General features: G+C 43.8%; 1 protein-coding gene across 2 annotated transcripts in view; it reads right to left on the minus strand.

Annotated features, from left to right (window-relative positions):
* Positions 1 to 5,166: 5,166 nt before the first annotated feature.
* FAM20B (FAM20B glycosaminoglycan xylosylkinase) overlaps positions 5,167 to 12,422 on the minus strand; it is a 30,572-nt gene continuing 23,316 nt past the window's right edge. For both annotated transcript variants that reach the window (XM_035900585.1, XM_009647754.2), the window contains 3 exons: positions 11,672 to 11,863; positions 9,483 to 9,542; positions 5,167 to 7,714 (listed from right to left, as the gene is read on the minus strand). In XM_035900585.1, coding sequence (XP_035756478.1) covers positions 7,483 to 7,714; positions 9,483 to 9,542; positions 11,672 to 11,863 — 484 coding nt within the window. In that variant the 3' untranslated portion in view covers positions 5,167 to 7,482. The remainder of the gene's footprint in view (positions 7,715 to 9,482; positions 9,543 to 11,671; positions 11,864 to 12,422) is intronic.

The raw sequence follows: 12,422 nt of genomic DNA on the forward strand, positions 1-12,422 counted from the left end.
GCCCCCCCCTGCCCTCCCCCCCGCAGCCCCAGCAACACACACCCGGGGCAGGCAAATTATCCGTTTCTTAAGCAGCCCAGCGGCTCAGCTGCGGTTTTGCTGCCACAAACGCAAGAGGCAGCAGCAGTTGCTGTTCATCAGGTCATTTGCAAGGGGACACCAAAATAACAGGCGTAAGCAAGGGAGCAGGAGGCAGCGGCTGAGCCAGCCCGGCAGCGCCCGGAGCGGCTCTGTGCTGCCCGGGGGGTCCTTGCTGCCTGCTGTGCTATGACTTCAGTGTAGCAAGCAGATCGAAGCTCTAGCAGAAACGGTTTCGTTGCTGGCTCTGGGACGGGCTTGCTGTGCGACACTGGATGTGCAACATTCCTCATCTGCCCCAGGAAGTGTTGCTGGTGGCTTTGACATCGGTGCATCTTCGTACACCAGTACATCCAAACATTAGCAGAGGTAGGGTGGGCTCCGTTCAAGCAGCTAGTAAAAAAAACCCCAAGACCAGCACGGAACCACCGTGCAATCACATACGAGAACTGAGGTACAGCTCATTACCACCACTAAGCTCACCGCCACCAACCAGTTTTCCCCAGCAAGTTTCTCCAACAAGCTGTAAAACCCCTCCTGTAGCGGGAAGCAGCAAGCACAGTCGTTAGGGCTGGCTGCCCATTGCAGGAGATTCTAGGACCCCGTTCAAAGCCTGGCTTTGATTTTGGATACAGGTAGACTTCAACCCTCCAAAGCTCAACCGGTAACTGCTGCCATGCTAAGTACACGAACTCAGCTGCGTGTGGGAGATGAAAAGTGGGTAAGCCCCATATAACTTGCATTTTACCTTAAGCTCTGCCCACTGCTGGCTTACTACAAGAGACCAACACCTCTAACAAGTTACTGAGCATCCCATAACTTATCCTAACCGAGAGAAGGCCAGGATGCTTTGGACATGGAAAGAATTCCAAGGTTATCCCACGTGCTCAGAAAAATAAAAATAAGGAGGACACTAAATGCAATTCATCCAGCCTGGCAATCCACTCATTCAGGTGGATGGGGAGCGGGATCCAGCACTGCCAAGGTATGGAGCGGAGCATATCACCATCTACAGGTGGCTATATATATTACACATCGGCATTACACGTACTGGCATTAACATAATTGCCCCCTCCAGCTTCAAAAATAATCAGTGAGGCTAAAACCTTAACACCAGTTGCAGTAACTTAAACAGAACTAAAACCTGTGCACGTAAAAAAAAAAAAAAAATCAATTAAAAATCGAACTCTCTGTAGCCATGACAAATTAAACTGCTATCAGCCTTTCTAGCTAGCTGAAACATCTGAATTGAAATGCTTATATACATTTATAAAAAAACCCATCGCCATAACATTCAAACTCTAACCTCCCAGGGATAAGTGCTTTAGCCCAAGAGAGCTTATCAAAAGGGGCAGACTGCATAAAAAAAATAGATGCTTCCGTGCTCCAAAGGGAAGAAGTTTGAGAAAGCAAATTCTGAAAGAGAAAACGTCCACCACCACACCAGCTCCATGGTACCATGCATGTCAGCTTCACTCAAACACGGCACGTTGTAAGAGCTAAAGGGAAAAATAAAGCAGTTGTTTAATAACCTGCCAACTACCCCTCCTCCGACCTGGCTCTACCATTAACAAGACACTGACGTGGGGAAACACAAAGAGGAAACAAACGAAGTCCCCCCCCAACAAATAGTCGATTCCCTTTGCGGGACCTCAGGGAGGAAATTATCCCTACACCGAGGAGAACTCGCTCGTACTGGGGCTGGGAAGGATGGGGCTCAGAAGCACAGCAGTCAATGCCCTGGCACAGCTTGCTGGGATTAGATCCCCCTCCTTCTGTTTGCTTCCTCTGCTGAATCTCACACACTCACTGTAGTCTTTGCTGGTGTTCAGCTGACGGGCTTTGCAGGAGGAGGCAGCTGCAGGGATCTGCGTGGCCCCAGCGATGGTACTAGGATGCACAGCTTTTCACCTCACGGCTGGTTATTCCAAACGAGTCCCGGTGAGCAGCAACCACCTGATTAAAAATCCATGGTCTCCAGTCCAGTCAGGTCTTACACTTCAGGTGTCATCTAAAAAGGAACTAAAACCAGCACCACGGAAATGTGGTTATGCCTGGCTTATTCAGCACCCCTGACACAACTCGGTACAAAAACACTCAGAGGGAACCTTGCAATCCATGATTTTATACTACAGGCTCTATCTGCTGGACGGGGAAATGCCATGCATCCATCTTTTTTTGCAGTTTCCATACAGCAATTCCTTCTGCACACCCACAGATGAACTCTGACAGAAGGCAGGAGGAAGAGGAGAGTCCCTCTCCAGAGCTCAGTATAACACAGCTATGGATTAGATCACTAAATAAAAGGAAGATCTGGAATAAAGGATATGAAGGGAGGCCTTTCCCCTCCTTCCTTTAGTTTTTCCCCCTCCCAAAGTTCTATCCATCCCCAGTCTCTTAAAAATATTGACAGACTCCACAAAGAAAAAAACAAAGGAGCACCAGTCCCCCACTTGAGATAAATGAACTAAGAACTTCTTTTATTTCTAATTTTTAGAACCAATAAAAATTTGTAGGCAAAGAATTTGAAAGAAATTCAGGGAAAGTGCTAATTTTCAAACCCCTTTGGTTCTCCATTGGCTCAAAGTTGCTTCTGTTCGTTCCTCTGTAAAATCATGTTCATTACATAATCAGAAACACTTTAAAATCTTCCAGTTATGTGAATTCTCACCCTGTTACTAAGGCCAACCACTCCAAAATTACATAGCACTAATGCAACAAAGTGCTTATAAAAACAGCTCTCCACACTAGCTACTTCAGCCTTTCAAAACTTAAAAGCATCCCTAATTTCTGCAAGTTGTCGAACCGCTTACACACAAGCAAGAATCCTGTCCTGCTCCCTGAGCAAATCGGCACCTCAAAAATAGAGATGGAGGATATGAAAAATTATTGTCACCACACAATGCTAGGAGACAAAAAAAAGCCCCCCAAACCAGAACATCCTCCCCCCGCAAACCCCCCAAAATACCCAAACCAGTTCTTACAAAATTCAGCAATGCTGAAGTCCAAAGTTTCAACTGAGAAAACTCCAGTTTTAAAAAAAAAAAACCAGGTGCCTTTGGTCGTTTCACAACACCACACTGATGCTACTGGCCAGGTCAAAGATCCTTCCTGCGTTCCCAGGAGCAGCACAGGGCCTCGGCGGTTCTGTGGTGCCCTGTCCCCAAGAGCTGTTTGGGGGCTGGCAGCAGCTCACGCAGTCCTCAGAAGTACACAGCAGCTCTCAGTGTGGCTTCCTTGGCTTCCAGATGCCTGACATTCAGAACTGTGAGCATCACCTCCTACCTCTGGAAAACTCACTGCAGCGGGTTATTAAGAAAACAAGCTCTGATACAGGCAGATTAAATCCCTGCACTCGACAGGGACAGATTTTGCACAGCTGTTTACTAGCCCTGTCTCGTAAAAGGGCTTCAGTAACAGCCTAGAAAAGCCAACCACGAGCAACCTGCCAACTCTGTATACATCTCTTGCCAACTCCGTATACATCCCTTGCTCCGTTTAACAAAGCCAACCCATTGGGACACAACCAAGAAATCACCCTAGGTGCTTGGCAGACGCAGGGCCATGAGATGCACTTTCAAAAGCAAAAAATATTTGCTCTCCGAAGACCACTTAAAGCTAGATGTGTTCTTCTTCTGTATCACTTTGGGACACTCTTCTTAAACCCATCTGTCCTTACCAACAAAGCTCTTGCAAACAACCGTCACATTTGACCTCAAGATTCTTGGAAATACATGACTGGAATAAATGCCATTGATAACTAGTAGCGAAGAAATAACAATGAAACATCAGTAGCAAAGCACTTTAAACATCCAGCCCACCACATGTTGGAACAAGAGAGAGACACACACAGGAGAGAGACTTAAACAATCCATCAATGTTGCTTTATTAAAATCTTTATTCACACAATGTTGCTTTATGTGGAATCTGACCCTGGGGGATACAAGTAGAAAGTCATGATTGCATTCTGTTTTCTTATTAGCAACCTCCATTTGTGCGGCTGCTCCCAGGGGCAATCCTCTGACAGCTCCAAGAGGGGGTGTCTGTTTCAAGCATCTTCCTCCAGCTGCCACAGCAAATAAATTACCTTCTTAATAAATTAGTATTTTTCAGTTGAAGTTTGTTTGGCAAGACACACTCCAGTTCATTAGCTGCTGGAAGAGGAGCCGACTTCACTGTCTCCTCCAGACCCAACTGCTGACTTGGGAAGGAGGAGATAAATAGCAGATGGCTGATGATGCTCTCTTTTTAATTAGTTCTTGATTTCTCTGCTTCTAGCACTCTGATATTACTAATATTCACAACACAACCATTTTGTAACATCTGGAGCCAGCGAATTACAGTGTGCACAGTGAACAAGAATTAGGAGGTGTCATTAAAACCTCATCAACAGAGCGTAGCACCTGCCTCACAAATGACGTTATTTTTCAGAGATTCAAGCAGACCCTATTTGCATGTGGCTGCTGCTTCTTATTTCCTTTGCAATGGTTACAATTTAAAATTTCTTAGGGTTCTGTATTCAAGCAAAACAACAATCACTGCCAAAATGCCAGAGATTATCACAAGGCCAAAATCAGATCTTCCTGACTTTGGGTAAGAGACGAATTTATTCTTCTTTCCTGATGCAGAACACCAAACTCCAGTGGTGTTTACAGCGACCAAAAGCATCAACATGACAAAAAAAGAAGAAAAGAAGCAACTGTTTCTTGCTTCCTCCTACTGATGATGTCGGACTTCGTGCCCTTTGTTTACAATTAAACCAATATAGTGCTTTAAATCTTTGACATTCGTACCGGGGGAAAACTTATCCCCAAGTTCCACCTGATGGCAAAAGCTTCAGCTTTGAGGCCTGTGAACAAGCAATACATAAGCCCTGAACAGTAATTTAATTTCATAAAGACAGAAAGACTTTTTTGGGATTCTATTATTAAATCAAATATATATGATCAAGAGTGATCAAATATAAATCGAAACTTCAAATTTTGGTAGATCCTTCCCAAAATACTAAGTGCTCATGATTAAGTTCAAAGAGAAGAACATGCTTTTAAAAATGCTATAAGCCACTGCCATGTGCTTCACCAACTCCCTATGAATCTATTCTCCATTAGAATAAAAGCATTCACTAACCACCTAACTGTTGCCCACAGTACTTTCCAACAGTGTCTCGCTGAAGCACCGAAATCTGACAGGAAGCCAGGCGACAGGCCAGCACAGCCAGCGAGAGAGGAGGGCAATCCCTGCACGGCCCCTGCCCACGCTCGCCATCAGCCGAGCGCACTCCCTTCTGCCCTAAGAGAACCCACAAGGCACAACCCACGCCGGTGGGTTAAACTCACCCAAGGACCATGGCTTCTAAAGCATGTGTTATATTATCAAGTATAGCAATAAACAGGCACTAGCTTAACACCAGTGTCCAAAAAGCTGGCCGTGCATTACAGTCCTGGCTAGTAACACCAATAAACAACGCCACATCTCATCCTGACTGTGGGGTGGGTCTGTGACGTGGCCAAGTCCAGAAGAGATCTAGAAGAACATAAAATCCAATCTCAGGTAGATGGGTGAATTCTGCTTTCAAGATACTCTGCTCAGGCAATGACAAGAAGACTTCAACAAAATAGAACTGCATTTTTAAAATAAACTCTCTCATTAACACCTCTTTGATCAGGCAGGTGGCAGCAGGTGCAAGAGCAGGAAAGAGCACTTCATCTGCCTGCCACACTACTGCAGAGCTAGAAAAGCAAATCAAGGAAAAGGTCTTAAACTGACACTTTGCTGCTCTTGCTCACAAGTTCAATAATACGTAATCATTTTGGGAAGTGAGCCCTTCCCTTACTTCTTAAGGACCATACTGCCTGAACTGAAAATCGATGCACACCTGTTAAATTTGGAAATGTAATGACGAAGCTGCTTCCCTTCTGGAGACGTAGATTCAGACCTACCACAAGTGTGACAAGTTTTATGGCCACAAGCTCATCTGCAGCACAGGTTGAGCAGTGCCGAAGGATGACAGGACTAGCACAAGATGAGAGCTACAAGTCCACCCTGAAAAGCTCACTTGCACCAACCCTCCCCATCTACGGCAAAACCATTAGGAGTGAGGACCCCGGGATGACCTCCCCAGTCAGAACATCACAGTGGGGGTTGTTGCAGGAAGCAGCTGGGGAAGGCAGAAAACTTACTGGAAGTGCTCACAGCTTCAGAGCTTGGCCGCAGGCCAGGCCAGGCGGGACTAAAAAAGGGCTGGTGTTCCACAAAACAGCAGCACTGAGCTGTGATTACAACACTGAGCAGCAGAAAGCTCCCTCCGTACGAGATGATGAGGAAAGACCAGAGCTCAGGGTTTTGTCTACTCTTCGGGGCCTTGCCCATGGCTGTTGGTTATAGCAATACATATATATATTTTTATATATATATATAGCAATACACCTATCTTTTGCCAGTGCAACACACCCAGATTCCCCAAATTAAATAGGGCATACAGTAAGCAGCATGTCCTTGCTAAACGGAACCTGCTTCCAAGGACAGATTATCTCCTCCTCCTCAGCTATCATACAATGAAAATTTGGTTAATATGGACACAGGACTGCAAGGATATTTCCTCTACTCAGACCTTGCCAGATTCCTTATAAATGGAAAACAGCAGGACACATGGAAACTTACTTTAACCCCTTAACTACCAAGTGCTGTATAACCGCCCTGTCCTCCCCTAAATCTCCAACCCTGTGGATAAATCCTCGACAGGACTTCAGCGAAAACGCTGAAGCATTATCATTTATGAGGCAAACCCCATTCCCAGCCTTTTATCGAGAAAAAGACAACTGAGCAGCAGAGGTCCCCTCTCCCACCCCTAATGGCATTCAGAAGAACATCCCACCCCCGGGGGGGTGACACAACTCTTCAGTCTAGTAATTATTTTATTCACCACTTCCTTTCTCTAAAGAAGCAGTAAAATGCCTAACCAGCTCACAGCTGATTATGTACAACCCTGAATCAGACAAAAACTCGCAAGAGTATATGAGGGGAAGAGAAGGGGAAAGGATTGTACTGTTCATCTCCATTTGTCCCCTCTAGATTCAGTCCACAAATTAGCGTCTGCATTCCACACACTTCCACCAACACCAAGAGCCATTTTTATCCAGTGCAATGTCCACTGCCGGCAATGGACACACCACAATGGCCAAGATGCCATTACAAGTACTGAGCCGTTCAAGGCTCTGACTTCCCACCTCTCACTGCTGTCAGCCCAAGGTAAAAGCCAGTGTCACCTCTGTTTCTCTGGCTCGGAAGCTTTCCTGTTCTTTTCAGTCCATCTTGGCCACAGCCCTTCCGAACTGATTGTGCTGTTTTTCTATCGCTTTGTTGTTTGTTTTTTAAAAAAGGAGTTTCATCTGTGTTCCACTACAATTACAAATGAGACAGTGTCATCCTGTCTTCCACCAGCACAACATCTGGCCCAAACTGGTCTGTGCACTGCTTCACTGTAGCCAGAATGCTGAGAAGCCGCTGGTCTAGGGCATCCAGATGAGGGTCAGAAAGCACTGGTGAGATGGGGTCATGCGACATAGCAGTTTTTAAGGCAGACTTCAGTACTCCATTCTTCAGGTAATTGAGTCTGTTCCAGGTAGAAACCCGGATGCTGCAAAAGGAAGAAACAAAGATGTCATCACAGCACTGTCCAGCTGAAGTCCCATCAGCAATACCAAAAGGCAGCCTCTTGAGGGAGCCCCTTACATCATGATTTTATTTAAGCAGAAGGGAGTCTTATTACAAAAGTGGTTTTGGCAAAGGAACGTCCAGGTATAACTGCATTATACACAATGTCCAAGTGAAACTTGAAAACTAAAGGTGAAGAAGTAAGAATCTAATGTGATGTAATTCCTATGTTATATAGGAACACTTTCAACTGCTGGCAAGGAAGTTCTTCAGTCCTGAGGCCTCCTGGACACAGTTTGAAAGGGAAAGAAAAGGGAACAAAATAAACAGCCTGGCTGTTAATTCAAAACCAAAATTCACATCACCTCAGGAAGAGCATCCCTGACCAACAATTAATTACAAAGGACACAAGTCAGTCAACTGAAATCCCACAGAAAGCGAACACAGCAGTGATCTTCCTGCTTCATTGCCCATTGAACCCGATGATGTCAGCCCATCTAAACTGTCTTGTTCTAGGAAGTCTCTTGGGATTCTCTCCCAAAATTTTGTGGTTTAGCACCACTGGTCTAAACTCTTGGCTTATGATGGCTTCCAAAGAAACCAACAATATAAGTGTTATAACAAACCCATAGTTAAAACAATTGTACATATGTCTTCTTATGTGGCATTTGCCTGGTATCGGAAAGAAAGGGTATGTGAAAGCAGGAAACTGCAAAGTCTCTTACATAGATAAACTTCCCTTCTGATTGCATTTGGGAGAATCTACACGAGAAAGACTCCAAAAGATCCTCCTAAAACAGGAAATCAAAAATGCTTTTACAATTAACATAGGAAAACTAAAGAATTTGAAAATCATTTACTGTAATTATTCTCCATATGGATTATGCAAGAATCTTGCAGGATGTAGGCCAGGTGTACTGTAGCATGCACGGAGCCTTGCTTAGCACAAGCAGGAGGGGAGAGTTCAGGCCTTCTGCAGAGTTCCCAGGTTTCACAGGCCGCAAGGAATTTGGGAGACAGAACCCGCCAAGGACAGGCTCGAGGAACTCTCAACTAAATGCTTAATTTGGAAGGTTTAAAGGAGTTAATGTTATCATGAAGCAACAGATACAGGAAACAGCTATATCACTATTTTTCTTCCTGGTACTTTTATCTATTTGTTAATGAGAAGTAGCAATGGCCTGGTGAGAGAGTGGCCACAGAAAACAGAAACAAACAGGTCACAGTCTCTAAAAATAAAACAAACAAAAAAACAGCTCACAAGGCCAAAGTGGAAACAAAATTCTGTAAAAAACCTACAAACTTCACTTTGAAAGAAGCACCCTGAGCAGCGCTGTAGTCTTGTTTAGAAAGAACATTTGGAAATGAAGGTAGTTAAGCTGCCAGGCACGTTGAGTCCTTAGCTTCTGTCAGGGAGAACTCAAACTGTGATGTGAACTTGTATTTGGCAGGAGCTGTACGCAGACAGCTGCAGATGCAAAGTACCTGTCACACTGACTAAGGACAGATTTGAACCAGTGACTTGGAGGTGGGACTACTTCCTACAGTCTAGTGTCTGATTTACTACCTTAATAAAAATGTAGCTTCTTGAGCAGCGACAATGCATCAAACAAATGTAATACCTCAAAAAAGTGAAACACTATGTACCCAAGTGAACATTTTCGGGTTGCCAGAAGGCTGCAAACTTAATTATATTGCACACCTAAGGGCAGCAATTGCGTAAGTGAACAGAATCCCTGTGTTTCACTTACATGCAGCACTGATAAAGAGGAGCCAAGATGCTTCTTTCATCCAGGGCAGGGTTTCCAAAGCTGAAAAGCAAAATTAAAACCAAGTGAACCCATTGAACTCCTAATGTTGTTCTCAACATCAACGGATTTGTAAAGAATTCAAAAAAATCAATACTAGGCAATTTCATGCTCCAACAGCTTAAATCATTTCAATTAAAATATAAACAAGCCATGACCAATTACAGATATAACTCTCAACAGCATCAGCTAATGTACCAGATAAACGGAAGCAACACCAGCATACCTAGTTTCAGCTTTGCCTGACACAGCTGGACAGGGAATGAACAAAATAGCAGCTACATGCTGGTTTAGATGGCCAAGCTTAGATGAACAGTTCAACAATCAAGGTGATCATCTTTACCATTTCATGATCACACTTTCTAAGTGAGGCCTGCCAAAAGGATTTTGTAGTATTTCAAGCTTCATCTAAACACGTGCTTTTTTTTTAATATAGTTTCACCCTCCTCATAATACCGCTTTCAACACAGAACTTTCCCTTCAATAAAGATAACTTACTCTAGGAGTCTGGCATTACTCTGCTCAAATAATTCTGTTATTAGTAGCTTTGAAGCTGGAATAAGCACCCCAGGGAAGGGGTCACAGAACCAAGGAGTGTCTGGACGATGCTAGAAGTCATACAGTTTAGTTTCAGTTAGGCCTGCGAGGAGCAGGGAGTTGGACTTGATGATCCTTATGGGTCCCTTCCAACTTGGGATTCTATGAAAAAGCTGTCCCCCTATCCCTTATCTCAAAGGAACTGAAAGAACTTTACTTAAGCTTTCAAGAAAACAATTTACTTCTGGGCCTGCAAAGCCCCCACTGGAAATGTTTTCATAATGTTACAAGCACGTATCATAGTGAAAGATCTAATACGACCTTCAACTACTATACTCGCTTCCAGTGACTAATACATTAACTTCCTCCTAACACATTACTAGAGCATTACAGAAAGACAATTTTTGCCAAATTCACCTAAAACAGTCCGAAAGCAGCAATAACTAAGCAGTCCCAAGGTGGAACACATCCTGCTGACATAACTGATGGGAGTGTTACTTCAACAGGCCGATGCATAAAGACAAAAAACCTCAGCCACTGCAGGCAAATTACAAACAGGAAGGAAGGAAGGAAGGAAGGAATCTACTGTACAAATGGCAAATGAGGAAAGAAATGGTAACTCCAAGCCTTTCAAGGCTAGATCAGACGTCTCAGCTGCTGTGTACACTTCGTACAAGCAGCACGCAAAGCCACTTGCAGAGCAGAGCCTGGCATGGGAACTACCAGAGCTAATCATCAGAACCTGGTCCATCCACAGAAGGGGAAACTCACTGCCCATCAGAAAAAAAAACTTGGGAGTCTCTGGACTAAATCATGATAAAGTGGAATAGGTTGTCTTTTATTTTTAAGAAAAATCAAGCAAATTGTTATGATTTAAACACGGCTGCATCTTCAATAGGGTTTTTAACTTAAACTATGCCAGCCAACATACAAAAACTATAGCAAAGACAGAATAACTCCCATTCTGAACTCACATGTTTAACAGTAAACTTCGACCTCAAGAAGGACTTCTCATCAGTTCCTCCCAGTTACCACATGCTTCATTTTTGTTTTGATAACAGGCAATATCCACACTCAGGACATCATCTAGTTTGTTCTCAGTATCAGTTCTATCTCCATTTTAAACTTCTAACCTTTTAAAACCAGAGCAGACAGATCCAGAAGGCAGGGAATGCCAAATTATTCAGAGACATGTTTTGAAAACTACTTTTACTATGGCACTCATTAATACTCACTGGTAAATAATAAATCAGAAGTTTTTAATCTTCCACTAATTAAAAGCACAAAAGGGAGGGGCTTTTCTGGGGAACCTTTGAAAGTTCCTTGGGGGAAAAAAGGGTCATACTGTGCTAATTCAGCTGTTTCTGTAGTTTGAGTAAGACTTTGCCCAAAACAGTCATAGTATCTAGAGCACAGAGTAGGCATCTGAAGGACCGTAATATTTGGTGAGTAATTTCTGATAAGAAGGAAAGCTTTGGATTTTTAGCACAAAAGGTATTAATGAAAAAATTAGTGAGAGAAAACAAGAGAGATGCAGAGCAGATAAATGTCTGCCCTTGTGCTCATCACTGCCTGGCCACTAGGATTTCCCTTACCTTTTGGCATTATCCAAGAGGATGAGCATACTGGCTCCTTCATCATCCTGGAAACTCTCATAGTGATGCCGGTCAGCATTCCCAATCAAATAGTCAAAGATGGCAGTGTCGATGATATCAAGGAGACGGGGGCCCGAGTCATAGGGTGAAGTCTTCTTCACAGCATCACAATAGCTTTCATCATACTCCCACCTGCGGGCCGTCAAGAGAAAATAAATCAACTCTTCAAGGGACACTTCATCATTGCACACCAAAGGTGTTTATGGCTACCCCTTTATTCACTCATGACTGTGTAAAGAAAAGGTGAGCGCAGCAGTCAAGGCTATATAAAGAAGAAAGAGCTAGATAAAAGTGTTTTATTAAAAGAGTAAATCCTATATTAAAACCCTAGTGTATGTAGCAAGCTATAGTTTCAGTGCAAGGTTACACATTATCTCCCTACAGAAAACAACATCAGAGTTTGCTTCCTCACTGCTCGCAATTCAGCAGTGGTCAGGCTGCCTCACCATGACTTGCCTCCCTTCATTTTCTAACCAAGGACTTCAAGTACCGTGTCTATTTCTGTTGCCTTGACCTGCTTCCATCAGTCTTGCTTTCCAGTGATCCTCTTCATTTTTCCTTTCTAATGCAAATAACCACATCATGGTTACTAATGACCTCCTCCGGCCTGAAAAGGGCCTCATATGTGTTCATTCTCCTTCACTGACAGTTGTCTCTTTCCTCCCCACTTTCCTTTCAGAACCTCTCACTT

The sequence above is a fragment of the Egretta garzetta genome, unplaced genomic scaffold, assembly GCF_000687185.1.
Source record: "Egretta garzetta isolate BGI_Z169 unplaced genomic scaffold, ASM68718v1 scaffold760, whole genome shotgun sequence".
Taxonomy (NCBI): domain Eukaryota; kingdom Metazoa; phylum Chordata; class Aves; order Pelecaniformes; family Ardeidae; genus Egretta; species Egretta garzetta.